The sequence below is a fragment of the Rhea pennata genome, chromosome 7, assembly GCF_028389875.1.
Source record: "Rhea pennata isolate bPtePen1 chromosome 7, bPtePen1.pri, whole genome shotgun sequence".
Taxonomy (NCBI): Eukaryota; Metazoa; Chordata; class Aves; order Rheiformes; family Rheidae; genus Rhea; species Rhea pennata.
Genome location: NC_084669.1, coordinates 21339014 through 21364757, shown reverse-complemented (window position 1 = coordinate 21364757; position 25744 = coordinate 21339014). Strand labels below are relative to the sequence as shown.

At 42.9% G+C, this 25744-nt stretch overlaps 1 protein-coding gene across 2 annotated transcripts in view; it reads right to left on the bottom strand.

Annotated features, from left to right (window-relative positions):
* Positions 1 to 1711: 1711 nt before the first annotated feature.
* The window catches only part of ALOX5 (arachidonate 5-lipoxygenase), a 38498-nt gene continuing 14465 nt past the window's right edge, over positions 1712 to 25744 (bottom strand). For both annotated transcript variants that reach the window (XM_062579882.1, XM_062579880.1), the window contains exons 2-14: positions 25142 to 25340; positions 23311 to 23392; positions 21341 to 21463; positions 16190 to 16296; positions 13558 to 13730; positions 12577 to 12723; positions 12270 to 12473; positions 11949 to 12035; positions 10602 to 10780; positions 7842 to 7963; positions 5308 to 5408; positions 3476 to 3646; positions 1712 to 2624 (exon numbers count right to left, since the gene is read on the bottom strand). In XM_062579882.1, coding sequence (XP_062435866.1) covers positions 2445 to 2624; positions 3476 to 3646; positions 5308 to 5408; positions 7842 to 7963; positions 10602 to 10780; positions 11949 to 12035; positions 12270 to 12473; positions 12577 to 12723; positions 13558 to 13730; positions 16190 to 16296; positions 21341 to 21463; positions 23311 to 23392; positions 25142 to 25340 — 1875 coding nt within the window. In that variant the 3' untranslated portion in view covers positions 1712 to 2444. The remainder of the gene's footprint in view (positions 2625 to 3475; positions 3647 to 5307; positions 5409 to 7841; positions 7964 to 10601; positions 10781 to 11948; positions 12036 to 12269; positions 12474 to 12576; positions 12724 to 13557; positions 13731 to 16189; positions 16297 to 21340; positions 21464 to 23310; positions 23393 to 25141; positions 25341 to 25744) is intronic.

Genomic DNA, 25744 nt, shown 5'->3' with positions numbered 1-25744 from the left:
CACCCTTTTCTGAAACTCACATGAACGACAGAAATAACTGTATTTCATAGAACCATAGAATCAGTAAGGTTGGAAGGGACCTCTGGAGATCATCTAGTCCAACCTCGCCACTCAGCAGGGTCACCTAGAGCATGTTAGACAGAGTTGCATCCAGGCAGGCCTTGAAGATCTCCAGAGAAGGAGACTCCACAACCTCTCTGGGCAACCTGTTCTAGTGCTCCGTCACTCTCACAGTGAAGAAATTCCCCCTCACGTTCAGGCAGAACTTCCTGTGCTTCAATTTCTGCCCATTGCCTCTTGTCCTGTCACATGGGACAACAGAAAAGAGTTTGTCCCCATCCCCTTGACACCCTCCCTTCAGGTACTTGTACACACTGATAAGATCCCCCCTCAGTCTTCTCTTCTCCAGGCTGAAGAGGCCCAGCTCTCACAGCCGTTCCTCCTAGGGCAGATGCTCCAGTCCTCTGATCATCTTCGTAGCCTTACGCTGAACTCTCTCCAGTAGCTCCATGTCTCTCTTGTACTGGGGAGCCCAGAACTGGACACAGTACTCGAGATGAGGCCTCAGCAGGGCTGAGCAGAGGGGCAGGATCACCTCCCTCGATCTGCTGGCAACACTCTTCCTAATGCAGCCCAGGAGACCATTGGCCTTCTTGGCCACAAGGGCACATTGCTGGCTCATGGTCAACTTGTTATCCACCAGCATTCCCAGGTTCTTCTCTGTAGAGCTGCTCTCCAGAAGGTCAGCCCCCAGCCTGTACTGCTGCCTAGCGTTATTTTTCCCCAGCTCCAAGACTCTGCACGTGCCCTTGTTGAACCTCACGAGGTTCCTCTCCGTCCAGCTCTCCAGCCTGTCCAGGTCTCTGAATGGCAGCACAGCCCTCAGGTGTGTCAGCCACTCCTCCCAGCTTGGTATCATCAGCAAACTTGCTGAGGAGGCACTCTGTCCCCTCATCCAGGTCATTGATGACAAAGTTGAACAGGATGGGACCCAGTACTGAGCCCTGGGGGACACCCTTTCTCAAAGTGCAGGAGCTTTGTTTCTCTACACAGCACATTGCACTTATTTCTACAAGGTTTTCAAGACATACAGTTTAGATACTGAATTAAGAAATACAAGCTAGATTTTATTGTTTAGTTCTATTTTATTAGCACAGGAAGCTTTTTTATCTATTGAGAAAACAAACATGCTGCAGGCTGAAGAAGCTGGTACAAGGAACATATTTTGGAAAAAATAAATGAAGTGTTATTAACCAAACTACTACTCTTCAAATTCCTGAAGTCTCATTTTCAGTTTCACTACATCTGGGTTCCTCCTCAACTTTAATCATAGCCCTAGTTTCTGACTAACCAAGTCCAAAGAAAACACAAGCAAAACTCAGTTGTTTCTAACAAAGGTGAGACAGACTGTGATTATTTAGCCAAATCCAAAGATTCCCCTTAGAAGCTGTCCATTGACCCTTCTCCACAGCCCTTTATCGCTATGCAAAGCTAACCGCTTCTCCTCCCACTAAACAGAATAGACTATCCACAGAAACATCAGCCTCAGCAATGAAACAGAAATCCTGTGTAAGCACTGCTGGGCTTGCTTTTGTTGCTGTTGTGCTAAGCAAAACATTTGCCTGTACATATGAATGACAGCAAACTCCGCTGACAGACTGAAGCAAACTTTATAAGTTTTATAGAAAAAAATATATAAATTTATGTAGGTACAAAATTTTGGTTTCTATGAATCAGGCTATCTTATATCACACGAAATCAGTAAGAAAGTGGTTAAAAAAAAAAAAATCTCTCATCTGTGCCATGAAAGCATCCTGCTTCTACCTCCATCCTAATCACGACATTACAAGTTGTAGTGAAAGCATTTAACATTTAATTGGATTAAAAACAATACATAAAATTTAAAGACTTTGGTTTCATATGCCAGTGGTATTAAGTATCCTTGAAACAAGAAGAAATTAAAAAATGTGACTTCCTTATTGCTCCCAATATTATTTATTTTCAGATGGCTGAAATGTGAATATTTTTATATTCTGTCTATCTTCATTCAGTTCCATGTTACTGTCCTTGTCCAGCTCTCACATACAATATGGCAATACTCAGCTTGACTCATACTTTCTAGAATTTTATTGTTTTGACCAGGAGAGGGAAAGCTGACAGAAACATGCATATTGATTCTAAGATTAATACAAGCTCATTTTCCCAAGATTTCCAGAACAAATGTGACCTGGAAGGTTGCCAGCTAGACATCATCTCTAAGATTACTCAAAAGCATGTTTGTTTAAGTTCGTCCAGGTTCAAGTCAAACTAAACTATGGGTCAGCTTTGATGGAAAGAGCAGGTTTCTTATTTTACCCATTCCTGAAAGGTCATTGATAAGAAGCATACTTAACAGGAAAGCATTTGTTAGCTTTAGACTCCTCTGAATACCCATGGATATCTGCTCAGACTGCCACACTGTTGGGAACCCGATCTGGGGAAAGGTAGTAGTAAGGAAGCTTTTTGTTCTTGTTTCGCTCGGTGATGGCGCTGACAATCTCATCGAGATTCTTGCGGAATTTTGTCATAGCTTCTTTCACCGGTTTCTCAATGAAGTGCTCATCTGGGTACATGCCTAGAAACAGCTAATTGGAAAAGATATCAAGAAATCATGCTCTGAGAAAGCAAAGGCTGTTCTGTCTCAACATTACGTCATGCATCAGAACAATATCTAGAGTTTCAGGAATGCTAATATTAAGTACAACCAATGCTTAAGCTAGCGTATGTTGGCAACACCAACGAAAGATGCTCATCCTCCCTCCACCACTGGCTGCTTGCTATCATTTCTGCATCTTTCCTTTCCTAGTGCTGAATCAGTTCTGTGTTTATGTGACATCACCTCCACCTGCAGAAAGCTGATCCACTAAAAAATAAGTGCTTTTTTCAGGCTGGTTGTCAATCAGATCAGTTCCCCAAGTCAGCTCACTGTGCAGCCTTCTAAACATTCATTAGCATGAACATACAAGGAACAAGCTGCATGGGAAGCGAATGATCAGTTAACAATGAGAAATGGATAAGATTGCTTCTTTTAGTGATGGTGGAAGTTAACGTCAACTTAAGACTGTCCAAAGTTCAACCTGACAGTTGCTTCAGTCTCCTTAGACTCCAAAGATGCACTGAATAACCCATTGCCAATATTTATCTCTCTGTTTTAAGTAACTCTTTCCTGTTAAGTAACTCTTTCCCATGAGGCTTCCCATACTATTAGCTTCTCAGTCAAGACCTGCAATCTTTTTAAAGGGAAATTCATTTGAAGTATCCTCTGTGCAGCATCTTCCATTTAAGGATTACTCTAGGCACTGCCCTTGGGTGAGACAGCAAAGTACCAATGATCCCACTTCACAAGGGATGTGGCTACAGAGGATGCCTGTCAGGCCTCTGGTAGGCTTGCTCCGTTTGCACTCCACATCAGCCAGACACGAGCCAGTTGACTTACTTCATTGTCTTGGAATTGGCTCAAGGCCCAGACAGCTCCAAGATGCCAACAAGAACGTCCCCTGTCTGGCAGACTCTCCACAATCTGCTCAATGGTGACTGTCCCCTTTTCTGTCGGAGGAGGGCAGCGCATTGTTGGTGGGGCATTGGGAATCCAGGAACACCAGTCATACTGTACAGCGAGGCAAGAGAGTATAGTGAAAAGTCACAGTAGTGGCTACCAAGGAATGCCTTAAAGAAATGCAGAACTCTTCAGACAAATGCCTCCCTGCATATTTTCAGCCCTGCCTGATGGAAAGTCCCCGGCCCGCGTGAGCCACACTTACTTACACTGTCTCAATCTCCTTCTTCCCCAGTGTGTAGCCATCTCCTCCTACCATCAGGGCCCCATCTCCCTGCCATATTTTCCTGTTATGGAAGATCCTTTTGTTGATGGGCTGATTATCCTGTGCATGTCAACTCTCCCCCCTCCCCCCCCATTCTCTGCAGGCTCTCTGATGACCCTTAATAGCATGGGTGATATTAAAACATGACTTTTCACCTGAGGGAGTTCAGAGAGACCAAAGGTACTGCACTCATTTTCTGAGTGCTAGCTGAATAGACAGGATTTCCTGAGGAATGAGTTGCAATGATGGGTTAGATATGAATACTCTGAGACATCCCTGGTCACAACTATGGCAAAGGAATAGCTCGGGTTCTTTTTCTCAGAGTCAGGGGCATTAGTGAGATTCAACTTCTCTTTCAAGAGGAAGATTGAGCACCCAGTGCTCGGTGGTGCTCATAGAGGTGTTCCCACCTGCATACCAAGCTTTGGGCTGGCATCTCTGTGCTCTTCCTTGACAAGCTCCATGGGGCTGCCAGGAACCCTGAGGGCTTTCTCCAGGTGTATTACCTGGCACTACGCCTATGAAACAATTGGCTCCATGGCTCTAAGCTGTAGGAGAGGGCAGGAGGGTTGGCATGGAAAGTCATGTGGCACACATTTGGAAATGATTGCTGTAGGAAAGAAGGTCTCCCTGTTTATCTCTGAGATTATCTGTTCCTGAAGCCAATACAAGATGAGCTAATAAAACATCTGTGCAAAATGGGGAACAGTTTTGCTTCTGGCTGTGGAGTCCGCTTTCTGAAGTGCTTTGATGTTGGAAGAAACAGCATTTGAAAGGCAAGCTGCTGCTACAGTTTCATGGCATATATATGTCAGTAAAGGCAGGCAAGGCCTCAAGCTATCAGCATGTGACACATCAAACCTCAGAGAGGTAGCTCAGAATTGCCAAGTGGCTCACAAACTCCAGAAACAAGTAGCAAAGCCCTGTCTGTGCATCAAGAATACTAAGCACCTTGACACTTTTGAAAAAGCTCAGGTTCTCAGAAAAGCAAAGTTACTTAGCATAATTCATTGTGCTTCATTGCAGAATGAGACATAGACTGCCAGCACATACACAGGCAGTTCAGGTGATATCTAGACAAGTGTGCTGATGTGGTAGCTCAGCTGCACACCTGAACCCTTCAGCACTTCTGAAATGAGTCTTAGTGACTCATTTAAATGCTTTTAAAAAAATGTTTCCCATAATAAAACCATTAAAACTCAAATGTACAAGCCAGAACCCCAAAATTCTAGCTTTGCTACCTATCTAGGAGTCAAAATGCTTCTCCCAGCTTCCAAAGGAACCCAGTATCCACAGGGTTCACTGGGATTTACAGATGGCTCTGCAGTTATTTTGGCAAGAAAGAGTAATGTAATGCCTGTTCATCTACTGAAAAACACTTCTCAGACTTAGCTCTGGCAAATGCAGGTACCAGCCCAGAAGGAACAGTATTCCCAGAAATTCCTACCTGACCAAAATTCACAGCTGCATGCTGGGCCGATGTGGTGAATATCACCACTGTCAGATACTCTGCCAGCTTTTCTCGTGTCTTGATCATTTTAGGAAATCCTAAATGAGGAAGAAGAAAATCTGCAGTTACCCAGCTATGAGCCCCAGAGTCACCAGGTTGATCCAAGATAGTCTTTTGACTAAAAAGGCATAAGCTAGAGCACAGCATGGCAATCATCACAAACAGGACATTCTCCGTCTATCTCTGCTACAGCTTTTTTCATGTGGTTACCCAATCTCTCCATGTCTCTGCCATCCAGCTGTAAAGAAGTGGCTTCACTTTGTGAAGTGCCCTACCTCACAAAGGTTTGTGAGGGATCGCCACTGTTTGCAAAGTATTTAGAGTTCCTTAAGGGAAAGGCAAAACTTAATTATATCTTCAAAAAATACTGTATCCCTGTCCTTTCACCCACCTACCCTGCAGCAAGGAACCACAGGGCAGGGGCCTCAGATGCTCCCTTTTTCTTCAGTCTGCAATGCAAGCAGGGAAAGTTCATGCCAAAGAGCAAATGACTATGTGCTTGCGTTTAAAAAGGTCCCAGGCTTGGTGATTAGTTGCACAGTGAGGAAGAGTGCAGGGAAAGCTTATCTGCTGAAATGGGAAGTGAGGAAATGAGAATTTCTGAAAGAGAAACAAGAGAAAGAGGAACAGAAATAGTTGCATCAAGCTCTCTTTGAAGAGGAATAATTAGAACTATATAAACAAACAAGAGCATGGTCAGTGCTATGGAAGTATTTTGACATCAAGGAACTGCAAAGCCTGTGTCTCCTGTTCCCTCCACATCATGGTCCTGTGCTCCAGTTCCCTGTCCCTGCCCCAGCCTGGCATGGTGGTGAGTCTCAGGACACCTCAGGAGCTGTTGGCACCCTGGGGCAAGATGCCCTGCTTGGGCTGCCTGGACCAGCTGCTGTCGTGTCTTCTTTGCCAGCCTGACACAGACATGAGCTCAGGCTGAGGGTAGGAAGAGGAAAATGGTAGCTATGGCCAGCCACAGAGCCTGTAGAGGGGAAGAAGCACCCTCCCCTCCTGCATCCTCCCATCTCCAACACACTGTGCTCATCTTTTAAAGGTGGTAGGCATGCTCCCAGTCAGACCAGTTGTCCTAGTAATAGGGTGACTGGAGAGGGGAGCCCAGGGTGTGAATACCTCCCCCATTTATCTTCCTCCCATTCTTTCCTGCCCATGGACAACCCCCTTCCTCACTCTGTCCCAGTCCTTGAGGCAGCAGGTAGGGAAGCTGCAGGCCTGGCAGGTTAACCCATGGTGAGGATCTGTGGCACAGCTGGTACAACGGCAGCCCTGCCGCCAAGAGTGCTTATGTGCACTAAGCCAGCTGCAGCCCTGGAAAGGCTCGGTGTTAGTCCCACATTAAAATGCTAGGTTCAGCAGGAGGTTCCTTCTAGCAGGCCAATCCTAGCCTTTTTTTTTTTTTTTTTTTTTTTTTTTTTTTTTTTTAACTCTGATACAGCTTGATAAACAAAAGTGATAACAACAAGGTGTCCCCCCAGTCTTTGTCCCCCCAGTCTTTCGCTAGTCTAGGCAGGCAGAGCCCAGGAGGCTGTTATATACACATCGGGGCATACTGGTAATGGAGGGAACCATCACAGTTCTGCCTGCATTCTCCACAAATATATGTGTGCATGCAGTGCCAAAATGCCCATATCACTGGCTAACAGGTGTTTCCAGATGTAAAGCAGTCAGACCAGTAAGAAGAATCCCACTCAGCTTTATTAATTCCTGAAAATCTGCTTGGGCAAAACACATGGAAGGAAGAAAAGAACATGCCTAAGAAACCGCCCTTCTCTGCCTAGGGAAGGGCAGAGGAAAGTTAACTCAGGTGGGAGAATAGAGCCATGTGACATATGAAAGCTCTCACAGTCAAGCAATGGCTTGCAAGAAATGAGAAGCAGTGAGAGGAGACAGAGCAAAGGAAAACATTTCTAGGAAAGAATTACGAATATCTCATCTTGAAGGCAGCGGAAAGATTGATGATTACACAAATGCTGGACAAATGAGAAGTGCAGTCAGATATTTCTATTTTGGTGCAAGGTTTTGATGAGATGATTCAAGGAAGTGTTGCTTTATCTTTTGATTTCTATCACAGTCCTGGTCTGATGGTCCCAACAGCAGGGACACATACCTAGTTATTGGGGATTGTATACATACATAAAGACAGCCTCTCCTCCAACAAGCTTAGAGTCTGAACAGAGAAGATAAAAAGGCCAATTGCCAGTGTACAGGAATGGATCTGAGGCACAGAAAAATTAGAGAAATTATGTGAATTGCTCAAGGTCATGGTGAGGCTCTGTGGCACAGGAAAGGACAGTCTCCTGAGGGAGGGTGGGCCTGATCCAGGGTCTCATCCATAAAACCGTGCATCGCTGGGCCAAGAAGGCAGAGGGTCTCCAGCAGTTCAAGACAAGCTCACTTGCAGCTCCAATAGCAGCAGGCACCCTACAAGCTTTAGACTTGGCAAGGCCATAACGCTTTACCTGAGGCCTTCACACCCCTCATCCCGTAGACGTAAATGTCTTTGACGAAAGCCTGGAGTTCCACATCCTCACACACGACCTCATCACTCTCGTAGTAGATGTGAATCACATCCTCTGCAAAACTGCAGCCAAGGGAAGAAATGAACAAAAACCAAAAAACAGAAAGCAAGCTAGGCCTTCCTGCTGCTGAGTGTGCAGAGAGGGCAGCTCCTGCATAAGGAAAGAGGGGAGGGCACGTGGAGGATTTGACACCCTCCTACCTCTTCCCCATGAGTGATGGGAATTCACAGAGGCAACTCTGCTTCATTGCTGAGAGCAGTGTCACTTCTTCCTCCACCGAAAAGATGCTGAGTAGCACTGTGCCCCCTTGCTTCCCTCTATGCTCCTTATTCTTTTATTGGAGGTTTTGCTCCTGCCCAGACCTCTGCTCCCATATCTATAACCTTTCCTTCACTCAGAAAACTCCCTCTGGCATTATCCATGCAGTTCTCATGCTGGGAACAGGGAATACCAAAGAGTGACACAGGCACCATCCCTTGTGCATGGGATACCTCAGAGCACCCCTGAACGCCACTCAGATGGCTGATGCCCTCTGACCACACATACCTTTTAAAAAACCTAGTGGCACACTCCCAAGTGGGGGCGCATCTCACGACTGAATGACTAGTTAACGGAGCTACACTGAGATGTTCCATTAGCTCTGCCAGTTCTTATAATCTCTTTCTAAGCATCTTGACAGCAACTCATAGTGTGAAACATTTGACTACAAAACCTCACTGATAGGCCTAAGAATTGCTATCCAGTCCTGATTTCTCCCCAATAAGCTATTAACTTACAGCAATTTGGAGATGCTCGCAATTCCATCAATGTGGCTGCTATCAGCTAATAGTCAAAAGTTATTACCGAGACAGACAGACATCTGCATAAACATATTTACAAAATTTTTGCTTCCACAGGCAACCAAACAGAAAGATGCAGAAAGAGATACTGCTTTACATGCATTCTTCCTCCACCACCTGGCATCTGTGTCAAATGCACACAGACTGTACTCCTTCTCTTACAATGTGGCAGTATGTTCGATATCCTCCAGTGCGGATATAAATTACCATATGACGTGCAGATGAGGCCTTTGGGGTTGGAATATCTTTGGAAACATCTGCATTTAGATTAGAAGTAGGAACCTGAGTATCACAGAAGACATTTAAAAATTTGCTGTGTGACCGTCATAGTGACTAGATACATGCATGATGGTGTTCATCGGTCAGGACATCACAGACACTGAAAAGAGAACTTCCCACATCTTCTGTAAGCCACAGTATTCATCTGTGAATAATCTCTCAGCCAAGTCCGAGACACTGTAATGTCTCCTTCCATCTAGGCTAACAACTACAGTCACACTAACACATTTGAAAAAATATCAGATCTCAATCAGCACAAGGAAACACAGGAAAGAAGAGGGGTAAGAACAACACACATAAGCATGGAGAGAACATCAAGAAAACAACTACATAAAATTTTAACTTCCTTTTCTCTCAAAAGGGCACTAACAATTGCAGGAAATATTGCGAGATAACCCCCAAACACAGAAAGCACAGGAGACAAAAACATAACCGGCGTATCTAAACATTAAGCTTGCATGATAAGCATCCAGCTTTGTGTATATAAAATATTTGATTTTTACTGGATAGATTTTTCAAAAGCTATGTGATCAGAAACAGCTGCATATCTAGCAAGTTACTTATACAATACAAAAATACTTTTGGGGGAGGTAAATAAAATGCCAGTGGTGGGTAAAAAGCATACAAATCAGTCCATTCTGAGACTGCAGTTCAGTTCTGAAAGGAGCTGTTTGTCTGATGGAGCAGACTTACATTACATCTCCAGATCCAGAATTGCTGCCTTTCCTGACAAAACTGGGGGCCTTGCAATTTTAAGGCATTTTAAGAATAGTTTTGCTCAAATGAGCTAATAGCTATTTGATGCTATAACCCAAGATATTTGCTTGGGTTTCTAAATAGAATTCTCTCTTGCAAACCAAGTTCACATTTTCATTTTTGCATCAACCCTGCAGAGCTCATGTGGCAGGTGAAGAGAGCTGGGTCCTCTTTTGTTTTGTGCATCATTGAAAAAGTTACTAAGCAAATTCCCTTTGCAGACCTAAATTCCAGCTCACCAAACTCTGTGAAATCCTATACAGGAGTATGTAATTATACAGATATCTCTGAAATAGAGAGTACTAGAGAACAGGGCTGAAAAGAGCTGGAAGTAGCAATCTTTCAGGGGTGTATGTTTGACTACATATGTTTCCCCATGGTCAGTGGCACAGCGACTGGGCTCCAGCATCTGCTGAGATCTGAGCGAGGCCAAAGATGCATTGCAGGTATGAGACAATTATTCAGCCGATCAGCTGTATCTTGCCCTGCCTCAGCTGTGCCTCACAAAAGCAAGATCTGGGCGAAGCAGCAGCCTCTGGGTCTGTGCACTCTTTGAACAGCAAACCTAGCAGGGGCTGGAAGCTGCTTCAAAAGCTATCAGTACACTGTCTTTCACCAAAGCAATGTTGTTTATTCCCTGCTATAGGACAGGATCATCTTCCTAAGCCATTCACCTAAGCCAATTCCTGAAAATTATTTATATAAACTGGTGTTAGGAAGCTCCACCCTTGGAGACTTCTCAGACTCTCCATGTGATCTCTTTCAGTGCTTCTCTCCATCTACCATGCTTCTCTTCTACAGAAAACTAGCATCTATCATCTCCTACCTCTTTATAGCCTCCCAAACTTTAATGCCGTCATCCCGGTAATAGTAGTAGGGGATATCCTCTTGGCTGTCCATTCCTTTAGCTTTGATTTCCTCAGGGAAGCAGAGGGAGCTGTAAGTTAGATCCTTCATTGCTTTCTGTACCATTTGTACATGTCCTCCTCCACCTGTAGCATTTGCCTGTAAGAATGGCAACAGAGGAACAGCAGATGAACATCTTCACCCTATACCGAGCTTTGCAAATTCCCAGGAGATAGCAGTTAGAACGATGAAGCACCTGTTTTTCCAGCAGAAAACTGTATCTCGAAACAAACAGCATTTGGAAAATGCAGCAAGCATGTCCACAACAGACAGTATTGCAAAACTCTTCAGATGATCATTGCATAAAAGCTCCCAAATTTTGCTTTTCTATCATATGCTGTTACCATAGTAGCAGTATTCAGTTTATACTTATTTTCCTCTAGCTGGTTGTTCACCTACATTGGAGTCAAATCCTAGAGCTGCAGGGATCCCCATGGGCAGCTCTTAATATCATGCTCGTACTGCACGCATGGGGTACAGATACTGTGCTTCTGTTCAGATGGATGGGAGCCTCTGCTGGGTTGCCAGTCTGCAGCAGTGTACAAAAAATCAAAGGGAGTGCCTGGATTTAACCTCCATTTTCTCTTAGGGAAGTAACACTGGCGTACAGATGTTGTTCTTTGGCTGGTACCAAAGGTGCAAGTGGGACAAAGCTGTCCTGAGGCCAAAGTTTTCTCTTTGAAAAGGCTTCTGAAACCTCCCCATGGATGCTGGCATGTTGTGGCAGAGACTGCAGCATGCCAACCTGTAGTGCAAATGCAGCACATCATTTTCCTGGGGAGCCAGGAGAGCTGGGTGTATGTTAGACACTTACGCAATCATGCTTAGATATTCAGCTCTGACCCACGATCTGAACTATAGTCCATGATAAAAACAAAAGTGTTTCACTAACGCACATGAAACTGAATTTTAATCTCAATATATCTGCAGATCTGCTATTTATGGTAATTCAGGATGACAGTGGCTAGAATCTGTGCCCAGTACCTGTGGCTTAGAAATCTACCTTATATCCTCCATCTGTTTCTATGAGACCAGGTGAATTTCATTTTGCAATCAGAAATTATTTTGTTTTAACACCCTGTCCCAAGATGAGTAACTGAGTACTTCAAAAAATTGAACACTTAACTGTATGCCTGTAGGTACATTGCATTGACAGTGTTTGCTTGTTAGTAGAAAGGTCAAGAAACAAGCAATATGTGATGGTTAAAGGACAAAAACATGTGGGGAGTATGAAGAATAATGAAGATTTTAAAAGACGGTTATTTACCTTATCAAAGAGGCCACATTCACAGATAAGCTGTTCTCGGGCTTTGGTATTGATGGCTATTGTGAACCGCATGTGGGGCACCAAGAGCTGTGAAACAGGACAAGCAGTGAAAAAAAGGCAAATATTCATGGTTGAATATTACAGCAACCAAGTGTAAAGGTTAAAGACCTGGAAGACAGCAGCTAGATGCATGCTGCTTTGCAGTGCAGCCAGCTGAGCTATCACAGCTGGGCTATCACCAGGACTTCGCTTCCCTTTGGTTTGTCAGATTAATGTGATAAGCTCCCTGACCCACACATACCTCTTAATACAAAAACCAACCTTGAAGAGGGGATGTACAGCGGGCAGTTGCCGAAACATAGCTATGCTGAACACCTCTGAAACTAAGTGTGTCCGTAAGAGATGGGTCACCGTCTGGTGGATGTGGAAATCAGATGAGCGAACCCAAATTTTGGCTAGCAGCCAGTCATACGTGGCATCTGAAGGAAGGAATATGGGGTTTTCTGGCCCAGGCTTTTGACCAAGCTGAAAGGTATAAAAAGAATACAAAATTCAAGTCATTCATGCTAGGGGGCTGCCCAAGCCAATGAGCCATGTATCCCTTTGAAGATCATGACAGCAAACACACCTGGATTGCAATGGGTAGAATTTTATTCTCCAGATTCTTATACAGTAGACAGATAGGTGCAGCCAAGTACTGTATTGTGCATGGATCTGTCTTATTGGCATCCACACCATCCAGTAGCTCGTAGTCCACAATGAAAATGTTTCCTTGCTGGAAAAAATGAAGGATGTGACATGTTTTAACAGAAAGAGAGGAAAAGAGGAAGGAATACAGCAAAAAGTGTGAAAGAACAAGACAGGGCAGCAATCAGGAGAGAGATGAGAGAGAAGAAAGATAGCACTCAGCAGAGGAGCAGAAAGAAAAGCAGAGAGGTGCAAGATGTAAGGCTCAGAACAAAACAGCTGGCAAGTTCAGGCCAAGGCAGCTGGCTGGTGCCTTGTGGTTACAAGCCTGCAGTCACCATACCCTTATTTGTAATGCCTCAGGGACGATACACGCCCTTGAGACAACACGTACCTTGGTGTAAACTAGGTGGCTTGTGCCTGCAGAACCCAACTGTGAGCCTTTCAGCAAAGAGCTACTATTTATTTTGCATGCACGCAGTGACACTGATGCAAACACCAACTTCATGCTGCCAGCGGAAAAAAGACTCCCTGGTTCATTATAAAAACTAAAGGAAGCCACTGCCCTCCCTCACCCTTCCTTGGCGTGTTAGTTAACTCTGTATATGACAGAAGGTAAAATCCTGCTAGAAAAGAGAGGTGCTTTGCTCCTGTGAATCAGTCAGTCCGAAATTATTCAGATGAAACCATTAAAAAGGATCCTTCATCTCCTGATGACATTTTTCTAACTGAACCTGGAGCAAGACGCGGCCTGCAGCTCAGGCCAGTAGGTGAACAGAAAGTTGCAGCAGTAACCAGCTTTGCCATGACACACTGTACAGCCTGAAGAGAGCAGATGTGGCTGAAAGCAGTTAGGAAAGGGTTTGAAGGCTAGGGAAGATGGGAGGGAAAGGCTGGAGTGAAGTCTTGCTTGGAGCAGCACCTTCACTTCCTCCTCCAGAGTCAGGTTCCTCTCCAGACTGCACTCCACCATAGCCGTTGTCACTGGAAACTTCTTAGGTATCTCTGTGCACCTCCGGATCAGTACAGGATTGCACCCATTCAGGAACTGGTATCCAAACATAAAATCTTCCTTCCAGTGCTGCATCACATATTCTAAAGGAAAAACAAGCCCACAGCATCAGTATCATTGCATCGTGAGGTTCCTCCCTACTTTTCTATTACATCACACTGTAATTTTGACTAACTAAAGTAGCAAGAAAAAGATTCAAAAGTTGCCATAGAATTTAAAAAATTCTCTTAAAATAAATCAACATGTAATCTTTGTTTTCCACTGCAAAATGAATTAAATTGATAATCAGCAGTTTCTCCATGTCCAGCAGCAATGATAGATAAAAAATGCTACTCCTATGAAAAATACTCTCTCTGTCTCCAGAGCACTTTCTCAGATCTTCCAGAGTATTTTTAATTCCCATTCTTCAAATTCCCAGGGTATGCAGCACAGGGAAACAACCCACAAAAAGATAGCACAGAAAGGGGGAGCAAAATATACAGTAATGTGAGTAGGGAAATGAGAGCAGCAGCTGGCATGATTCTCACAGCTGGGTGAGAGGTATCCCTCTGTTTGTCAGTTGCTAATACGAAACCAAGTTAACATCTCATTCTTAAAAAAAAAGCTAGTTTCAGATACTCAAGCCTCCTCACTATAAGATATGTAGTACTAGAGTATGTTTTCCACAGTTGTAGCTTTCAGTTTCATAAAGCCATGCCACCATTTCAGCCTCCGAGTTCAGAGTGGGGAAAAAAATATGATCAATGTGAAAATCCCATTGATTTCTTCAGAGGAAAAATGAAGCAAAGCAAGTTTTCCATTACTGCTCATTTTCAGCCAAACCAGAAGTTTCTTTCTGAAAGCAACTTATTTTTTCTAGAAAAAGTGAAAGGATGAAGAAGAGAGACCTAGAGGAACGTAGTGATAATTGGAAAAAAAATAAAAAAAGAAATAAGAAAGGTCTCAGAACTTGCAATGTTTTCTAACAGAGAGGAAAAAGTTACAGCTTACTTAAAATTGACACTTTGTCAATTTGCACAATGAGTCTGCAGATGCAGCTGAAGTCTACACCAGGCAACCAGAAACTGTATGACTGAAAACTAAGTCTTGAACCAGCTCCTGCATTAGCTCTGTTTCTGCAAAGGTTTGCAAATAAGCAGGTTGAGAGTTACATTACTGTAATTGAGGCTGATGCTTAAATTTCAAAACATTCAGAATTAGAGCTTCACTCATGAGTGTGAAATGTTATCAATGAAATTAATCTAGATTATGTATTAAAAATACTTCAGGAAGCAATCTTATTACACGTAACAAACTAGGTTTTTTATTGTTCTGGCCACCTTATGTGCTCTATTTTACACCAGAGATCACAGAAATTACTCCTATGCCTGTTAACTGCCCTTAGCTACCCTGAAGAGGGGCACGACTTCAAAGCAGGAGGGAAAACTCTTTTTCTTGGCAGAGAAAAGACTTGGTAGAGTCTGGCCATTCACACACATTTGATGAGCCACATCCTAACAAATGTACAGTGTTTATCTACCACATCCAATAATATAGTAAAATAAAATAAAACTATATTGCTGTGGGTCATAACAGAAGGTTGGGTCTGGCCCACAGATCAAAGGCTTTCTAGTCCTACTTTACAGAAATGACCCATCAGCCTCAAAACGCTTGTCTATCCGAAATTTTTTGCTTGTTTTTCAAGTAACAGCCAAGATTACCATACTGAAAGGAATTAAAGAAAAGAAATATTTTGTCCCCAGTATAGTAATGTTACACCAATGGAGTTTTTAACAGTTTGAAAGATACTCCAGAAACTGAACATCAATGAACATAAAAGTGAAACTCACACTCTTACGCAAGGGTGATTTTTTTTTTTTTTTTTTTTTTGTTAAGGAGATGCAACTGCAAAATAGCAAACACAGCATAATATTTAGTGGCAGGGGCAGAATGCACAACTAATTCTGACTTATTTTTGGAAACAGATGAAATTTCAGATAAATGCCACAAGGCTTTTCAGACCTAACTCCCACCAATTTCCATTCAAATTTAGGGCTGCTCAGGCTGTGGTCCACTTGCCTGTTCTGGCTGCAGTGGGACCTCGTGAAGAAGTTACTGCTCCTGGGTCACTCCCAGCTTTTTGTTACCTGTACCCAGATCTGCTGCTCTAACAGCATGCACATTCACACCTGAAAGAAGTTCTGTCAAAATCACCCTGTCGGGAAAAAATTCAAAAATGTATCCTTATAGGCCTTACACATATCTAAAAATACTTTTTAAAAAACAAAAGGGACTATGATGCTCATGTCCAGGATAGCACAGAATATAGAACATCATTGAGCAATCATCAGAAATTTTAGTTGGAGTGAGATCATAGCTTCACTTCTAGTCTTCACTAATAGTCTTTCAAGCTATTAGTGTGATTGACAGACTAAGATTATAGTGTATTTATGATAAGGCAGGGGAGATCAGAAGTGTGGTCAGCCACTTCCACCCTAACCAGAAACGATCAAGACAGCTACTTAGTCATTCTGGGAGCCTGAGCAAATGTAGATACACCCACCAGAGATTGTGTTGCTGATTCTGACAAAGATCTTCTCAAAATCTGCAAAATCACTCCAGGAGGACTGGAACATGTGCATAAAACGGTTGATATAAAGATTCTCCATCCTAAAAAACAAACAAACAACCCCTCATGAAAAAACCATCTTTGGCTGCCCCAATGCCTTTCTCCATTCTTCTCCACCCTTCTATAAACCAACCCACAACAATTTTTTTAGTGGTGAAATGTATTATATTGGCCACCCGACAGAATAAAATCTTCCAGCTATACATGCAAGTATGAAAGGCATCTCAAGAGCCTACTACCTGCTACTGCATTTATTGAATTCCATGCTAGAGTTGTTCTAGGCAGTCCACAATGGCAGTGCTATAAGAGCTATGTCATACAAAATCTGTATTCAAAAAAAATAGCACTCCAGACACTGTCTAGCAGGGAGTTAACTTGATGGTCTACTTTAACATTAGGAACCAAGTCACTTGGCTGCACACATCGCATGAACGTGGAGCTGGAAGCCAGAATCATCTGATCATGCTCTAACCCAGGGAAGTATTCTGCCTACAACAAAGTCAAGCAAGTTTACCTGGTATGAGAACACAACAAGGCCTAAATCACTATGTAAATGCAACACTTGTTACTATTAAACATTTATTTTGACTGGAAGGCAAACAATGGATTTGAAGAAGAAAGCTGGCTTTGCACCAACCCTTCAAAGTGCAAAGAGAAGCATGTGTACCACACAAAGATAAGTAGAGCAGATAAAGGGGCAAAGAAAGGTCACAAGGTCACAGGAAATCTTAAGAATTCAATGGAAGGAGAACCCCAGAAGGGTAGATTCACTATCAAGTAAACTTAGACTGAGGTACTTTGAGAAGAACTGATCAGAAGTGGCCAAACAGCACAGAAAGCCTAGGGAAACAGCAAGCAGTAAAACAAAGGCGGCATCTGGACTAGGATGACAATAAATCACTCAGAGGCTTTTGTATGGATCCCAGACAGGGGAGATGTAGCAAAGGATGTTTATCCTAATGCAGATCAAGGTCAACACAAGAAATGGTGCCCAGAGGAATGTTAGGAAGCAAAATTCATGCAACTTTCTAGGCTGGAACAGGAGACAACCTCTTCGGACACTTGACAGGGACACAAAAGGATCATACAAACCAAAGAAGGACCTTTCAGGAGCATCAAGAAAGGAAGGTAACTGCTGGGCAGGACTTTCTGGGGAGATATTAGGACAGGACTTTACCTGAATGAGCTGAGCTGCCCAAATCACAGAGGAACATCAAGAAGAAGCACAATCATGTGCAGATGTTTAAATCAATTAAACAGCAAAACTCAATAGCTTGAGAGGAGTTGCTTGAGCCTGTCTCACTGGAGAGCTGTCACTTAAGGTTCTGTAGAGCTTCTGCCCTCATTCTCTGCAACTGGGAAACACCGAACACAAGAGCCAGTAGCTGCTGCTCCCTTCTTCCTTAGGAGATTGCTCCTACCTGGGGCTATCCTAGCCTGGTCAAACAAAGCAGCAGGCCCAGCACCCAAGATCCAGTTAGGTTTAGCTCAGTTGGTTAGAGTGTGGTGCTCATAATGTCAAGGTTGTGGGTTCAGTCCCCGTATGGGCCACTTGTTTGAGGTTTGGACTAGATGACCTCCAGAGGTCCCTTCCAACCTTACCTATTCTATGACACTCTATGACACAAACTTGCTGTGGCATCAGTTTGTTCTGAGATGTTTCAAAGAACACTTTCTAGAAAGCAATCTTCCACATTTCCTCTCTCAGAAGAACTTTCCAAAGGATTAGGATTTACAAAATAAACTCATTTTCCTTGAGAAATCAAGTATTTCTCAGATGTCTCCATGGTACATGCTTGAGATCAGAGCAAGGAAGAAATGGCAGAGTCTGCCCAAATGCAATACTGGTCCAAAACAGCTACGTAAGCCGGTGTTTCTGGCACAGAATCCAGGATGAGGATTTTGGTTTGCTGGATGCTGAAAAAGCCAACCTTGCATCACCACAATCTCTCAGATGTATCCTGCACTTGCTAAGTTCATTTTTGGATGTTCCAAAGAATAGGACTTTCCCCTCCCCTCTTCCATGGGTTACTACCTCCTAGTCTCTTACAATTCTCACTGCCATCAAGTCTTTTCTTGAGTGCATATTCAGCCCACCCCTACACCCTGCAACTCTGCTCCTGCTCTTGGGTTCCCAAATGCACTTCAGTGTCTTTCTCTACTGCACCCAACCTGAAGGAAGACTGCATGCCTGCCTTTGTGTGTCTTCATGCCATTTGCATAAACAGCTGTCCCCAGCCCTGACAGCTTAGCAGCGTAACTACAGAAGGGCTATCAAACTCACTCCTCAAAGCTTTTCAGAGTCCATACAAAAAAAAAAAAAAAAAAAAACACGTGTCTGGATTTTCAGCTCGGTGTGCCAGTGAGGAAGCATCAACGTTCCTCGGAAAAATCTCTTTTGTGTCACACCAGTTCTCCAGAATGGCTGGCTATCTGCAATAAAGTTTCGGGTTCCTACTTCATGGGGAGGTGTCATTACAACCAAAAACAAAAATAGCTGCCTCCGCACCCTGTTGACTGCTTAGCAAGTTTTACTTGGCTGCAATTCAGGATCTTGGACAATATGTTACAGACTGGCAGAATGGAACTGCTAGAAGAGTGAAGGGGAAAGTCATCTTCACATTGGTAATGTCTGCTAACGGCAGACTGTGTCATCTCTGGCTTTCAGCTGCTGATGCTCTTGTATCACCTGGATATCCCAAATGGACTTGGAAGTAGGTGTATTGCACCGGCTAACACTGTACCAAGAGCAGCAACACTCAGGAAATAGAAGCCTCGCAGAAGTTTGACAGAATATGCCATTGTTGAGGCAAGAAGAGAAGATCTCAATGACCTTTCATGAGGTTTGTGTATTTTCACATCTATCTTCTTCCTTTTAAGGAGTTTTTCTTTGCTTTTTTTTTTTTTTTTTTTTGAGCTAGACTGTTTCCTGAAGCTAGACCAAAAGAGTGGCAGAGTGTTTGCTTTTGTCCCTTACCTGGAACCTTTCCCTGTGTTTGCCACAAGTTTATTCACTAGGGACCACAGTGCAGCTGTGATGGGCTTTTCCCTCTTACATGATTGGCCTCATCTCCGGGTCTGTCCCATGGGGGTCAGGATTACACTGCTAACTAAAAATATATTCTAAAAACTCTGCAGGTCTGGGTCCTAATAACTATCTGGTGAAGAGAAACATCAGAGTCTAGGATTTTTCAAGGACCTACAGTCAAGGTCTCAAACCCTTTAAAGCTTCTTAAAAATCCCACTGAGTCCAAAAGGCTCACATGAGAAATAAGATATTTCATGAGGTGAGAAGGGACCTCAACTTCCAGCTCATGTTAATGGTGGCAGATTTGGTTCTTCAAAAGTCTAAGCATAGATATAAAGTTCAGGTAATGCAACTATTCTGGGATCTCCAGATGAGAGAGGCACTTAGAATAAGACAAGAAGAAGAGAGAAGACAGATATTTCATCCCTTGCATCTGGGGCTCAAGCGAGCTAAACTGTGCCTGGGGTAAGCTTGTGGGGGGAGCATGGAGAGTGTGTCTGTGCTTTGCACCATTAATTTAAATCTTTGTATGACCTCACAGCCACTTCTCTGGTATCATCAATACTATAGTATTAATAGTCCACAAAAACCTGTACTCCACTGTCTATTCCACCATTTGTCTATCATCCTAGTTTGCACAAGATAGGAAGCTAGAGACCCCTACTCTTAAAAGTTATTGAGTTGCCTTATTCCAAATAACTCTGAAAGACCTACGTCTACTTGCCATATGTACTGCAGAAGCACACCCATCACCTTATTCATACATGCTAGAGATTACCACTGCTTATTTTTTTAAAAAAAAAAGAAAGAAAAAAATGTCTGATATTAAAAAAAATGCTAATATTATAAAGCATCATACTATTGTTAAAAACAGATCCTCATGTAGGGGAGAGAGGGGAGAAGGGAGAGATCTACAGCAGAGCTAATGGAGTCAAACAAAACATGTTTTCTTTGAAGCTTCTAACTTTCCAATTCAGAAAACAAGTAGGTAGGTATCTATTTAGCAGAAGAAGCCAAAGGATTTGACTCTGTTCGTAGTGAAGATCAGCAAGGCATTGCACAGACATAACACCAATAAGGGTCTCCTACCATGTAAGGTTTGAGCCATTGTCAGTTCCTCAGACCAACTCAGATAAGCAAGGATTCCCTATCACATGAAGCTGCAAATTTCTCGATAGGGCTATTAAACTCTCTAGTTCATATCAGTCTACATGTGATGACCTAATCACCATTGGATCATTCCAATGAGAAGCACACCTTTCCAAAATGTAATGAGACCTGCAGACTAGCAGAGTCACTAGAGAGATGGAGAAGTCGTGGGTGATCTTGGAGCACTCTCGCCTCCTCTCCAACTGCCCCACATGTGCTAATATGTGACCTGGGCATCTGTGACCGCTCAAAATGGGACTCAGAGACCACAGCAGGCTTATTTGTCTCACTAATCCTGTAATATCTGAGGGAGCTCTGTGAGATTTTTCATGCTCACCCCACAGCCAAGACTGTTTTTTCAATGATGTGACAAGTGCAAGTAGATGCACAGTGACTTTATTGCCATAGGCAAAATACACCCACCTGTGGTTAAGTGATGAGCTGCAGGGCACAACTTTTCTTCAACAGGGTCTTATGGGGAAACACATACCATCTTGTTTTGGTGTCTGATTTTAAGATCTCATTTCCCTACACAGTCAAAGGAGAGGAGCATCTCCAGGGGGCAACTTTGAAAACTAGTCAGATGCCTGAAGTAGTAGGTGTGAATAACCCTATCTCCTACACTTCTGCTTTTCAGCAGCCTCTCCTTCCTTCTACAACCAGAGTAGAGCCTAATGAGAATGCAGGGGCTCAGCCAGCCAGCTCTAAGTCTGAAAAGCTTAAAATATTGATATGAAAAAAGGAAACAGATATCCTTTCCTTCAGTGTTTTCCTATTTTCATTAACTGAAGATCCATCTAGGAGAAAAAAAAATCTAATTCTGAGATGTTAACCTGAAAGGTAATCAGATCCTTACTCCACCTCCAAAATGTTTTTTTCAGAACTCCCAAAGTTCCACAAACACTTACGCTTTAGAGTAGTTCAGAATGAAGTCAATTCCTTTCTCATTGTCAAACTGGATGTCACGGGGCAGTTCGCTGTGAGAATGGGCGTCGATGCTCAGTGGAAAGCCAGGATGCCACTCCTTCCAGCTGAAGAAAGAGGAGGAGGCTAGATTAGCTGCATAAACTTACTAGCAAGATAGATGTGTCCTTCCTTTACCTACACTGCTTCTGTGACTCAGTAGGCTAATTTGGGACAATAATAATGACTTATATTACATGAGTACTTCCCAGTATCCTGTGGATTCCTGAAGTACAACTGAAGTCATCTACTTGGGCACCTAGATTCACAAAACTTGAAGTAACTTAGTATCTGTGATATTTCCAAACACTTGTCATATTTTGTTGAAATTGGCTAGCTTCAAATTTAGGGGAGGGAGACAGTCAGCTGCCAGACACATGCAGAAATCACTGAGCAGGAATGCCATCTGTCCCACATTTGCAAAAAATACTGTAGAATGAACAGCAGCTAAAATTGCTCAGGCAATTCATACTCCATGAATTTTCTCCAAAAGGCAATTCTACAAGAGACACATATAACCTTGCCTTAGCTTCTCAGAAGAACATTACCTCCTAGTTGTCATGGCACATATTTTTTGTTCCCAGTAATATATGTTCTTGCACTGTGTCCTTCACTTTGGCATTTGATGTGGAAGAATTGTTACTTCAAAACAAAAGGCGGCAATTTCTAGGGAAAAATGTTTCAGTGGTATTGCCAAATTGCCTGCCACACAGACTGCATTGTGTGTTCAGTTATGCATCTGAATTGTAAATTGTTGTTTCCCTGGAATTACAAATGATTTTGCCTTCCTTTTTGCATACATAAATCAAATTTTGTGCCATACATCTTTTTGGAGATATATTTTACTCTGCTCCTTGTCCACCATTTGTAAGAAAGATTCTTTCTTAGTCAAATGATATCAACAACACACACACCAAGGCTCAGTTCATCAATTTTGAATGGACCCTCTGTCCTTCCGTTCCTTATTCTCATGATGGAAGTACAAAAAACTCTTGTACTTTTAAGGAAGAATATGTTTCTAGGAAAGGGAAATGTTTTGTCTTCTGGAGTTACCCATTGTTAAAAGACAGCATTCTCCATTTGTGACTTCTCTTGATCAGGAGAAAAAGTCTGTGAAAGTACAAAGGTGGGAAACAACTGCAGGGAAGCACCTCTCAGGATGAAAATTCCCCTTTTGCTTTGATAGCACAATACATTTCACTCCAAAGGAGTCAGACCACCCACTGAACCTGTCAGCAAGAAACAACAAAAACTAACTTGCTATAGCAGCAGATAAGCTCTGGTAACAACATACATGTTTAGGTCATGTTCCAAAAATGAAGTACCGCATACAAATAGCAAACAAAATCTGTCTTTGACTCTTCCTTGAAAGCACAACTGTGTGCCAGAGGACCCACACACAGACTGTAACACTGAATTCACATGAAAGCCTTCCAGACAGGCTTATTTGGGATTCAAGTAACTGGTAACACCCCTTGTACCAGGATGATCTTCACTTGCAATGAATTCCATATAAGTAAAACCAATATACAGCCAACATGGGAACTGACAGTTTCGCTTATCCAACAGTCCAGTATTTACAGCAAAAAGGTAAGCTGAATGTACTCTGCTTCTGCCATATCTCACCCAGGTTGGATTTGCTGGGACTAGTTAACACCACTGCAGCATTCCCAGACCATTGGCTGTGACACTCACTCCAGGACGTGCACGAGGAAGACGTATGCCCCAAGACACATCATATTGTGGCTACTTCTTGCTCTGCTTTAACCCTGACATTTAGGCGCAGAGTCACCCATTCAATGTTTGATCCCTCTCTATGGCTGCCAGCTAGCACCAGTATAGTAATGGATTGGAGCTAGATGGTGACTCGATGAGAACAGGGCCTGGACTTTCTGGGGAGCTATGGGAAACTCACCGATACATTTTTTGCCGGTCTTCAAGTTCTTTGCGTCGGTGTTGCTTGAGAATCTGGGTCTTGTCATCCCGGGGGAGCTTTGCTGTGAAACAGAAGAAAGACACAGGATTATGAGGTCTCTCTACCTATCATTGCCCAGGTCTTGAGGAGAACAAGAATGTTTCCAGATATTCAAACTTTTGAACTGTATCTTCACTAAGTCACACAATGCTATTTAATACCCGAATTAGAACTGTAGGTCCCCAGTCAGTCTGTGGAAGTGGATAACATCCTAACTTAGCACCTCTAAAGGGCAATTCACTTAAGTTAGGAATATCTGTCTCAACTGTATATAAAACCTGCATACCTACAGTAGACACCTGCTGTATGTATTTAGCATTAAATGGTCTGAATAGTGACATGTGAATGAATTTTATATTACAGTGTCTAGAGGACTTATTTTTATATATTAGGAAATATCTCCTATCTCCTCTCCTTGAGCCATATTCTCCCCTATCTGCTTGGAGGAATAAGCAGTTCTTCTTACTATGAGAACAGAAAGAAAAAACAGTGAGGTTTCATTCCCTGACACTTTGCTCTTCTGATCATGTATTCATAATAACATTAAGTAACACAGAAACTTCCTAACAGATCAGGAGAAAGAGCAGAAGGATCTGACTCACTTTACATACACAAAAGAGAAGGCAAATAAAGTCAGAAAGAGTTTCATGGAAATAGCTGTTTGGGGTTTGGAGTTGGAAATGTTGGAGATAATGGAAATGATAACATATGGCCAGAGGCCTCCAGTGGGCTTTGTTTAAGTTATCAGCAGGGTGTCACTTGCTTTTTTTCCTTTACCTCACCATATTCTGAAGTCCACGGAAAGCTGCTTTCTTTGGAAGTCCAGAATTTTTATAAATCAAATTACAAAGTATGGAAAGCCCCTCTGAAGACCAAAAGGAAACTGAAAGTTATAACATAAAAAGCTTTAAACACACAACTTCTCAGCTAAGAGCATGTACTAGCCAGGCAACCAACAAATTGCTGGGACAAAAAATGCATTATTTCCCACCACTCCATATACTGTGTCAGTTGTTTTCAGGCACTTGTGCTGCAGATCACTACAGCAGCCAAGCTACACCAAGAAAACATGAAGGGGAAAAAGTAAACTTTGGTAGCAAATGATTGCCCCATCTCCTGTCGCAGCACTGGTATGTGAGTAATTAGAGACAGTTAAAACACAAGTCTCAAGTCCAACAACCCACTCTGAATAGAGTATAGAAGTGCCGAAACACTTTCCTCAGCTGGTCACTCTTACGCACAGCAGCTCTATCCATCTCATCTTGCCTTTCTCCTGGACTTAATAGCATAAAAGAGAAAAGTGGAACTGCTATTTCCAATCAGTCCTGGTGCCTGCTCAGCAGCCTATTTTTGGATTTTTATTTTACTCCTGAGAAAACTAGATAATTCCCATACACCTAATTATGGGAAAAATACATTTTTAGGGGCTCACTAGGAAGTAGCAACAAGACATTAGTTCAAAGACCAAAAGGGCTTCCAGAAGCAGCAGACAGAACCTTGCTATTGGAGTCAGCCTTCATATTTAAGCCAGCCTAGGGACTCTCCCTTACATTTGCTTCCCAAGATATCCAACTCAACAGCCAGCATCCAGTCCAACAAACTGCTCATAAACCAGTCCTGGCCAGCAGGGAGAGGCCAGTCCCTGGGATTCAGAAGAGAACTGGCAAGGGATCTGCACATGAGAGAGAAGGTTGGTATGCAGGGAAAAGGGAGGGAGAAGTGGAGGAATCCTGGATGCTCTACAAGTCATCAGTTTTCTCATGGCTCTCACCTCTTCCATCCCGGAGAACAATCTCTTTTTCATCTGTAATCCATCGGTAGCATGGGAACTCCAAATAGTCACCAAGTGGCGTTTTTACAGTGACATACTTAAGGTACCAGTCATCTTGGTACCAGTATTTTCGTTTCTCAATTTTTATTAGCTGAATTTCTCCAAGGTCTTCCTCCACAGTCACATCATAGGAGTCAACCTGTAGAGCAGAAATACAATCAGTTATCCACTGAGCCCTCAGAAATCACAAGCAGTATTTCATAAACCTATCTGACATCTGCTGTGGATGGGTATGGCATCAGCACATGGAACTTTCTTGCTTGCATTAGGTGAGAAAAGAAAGATCTTTTGTTAGGCTGCAACCTAACAGAAAGATGGATAAAAGAACAAATAAGAAGATGCAAAGTACTCTAGAAATGGAGAAACATTTTTCTATGTAAGCTAAAATTGTACTAATCCTTGAAATGTATGCAAGCCTGAGAAGAATGTGCAGACCATGAAAGTAATTACTACTACTATAGCAGTACCTGGAAGAGGTATTGTTAGGACTTGTCTATTTTTGCCACTGAAGCAGGATTGCAATGAGATGAACATACCGGGCTA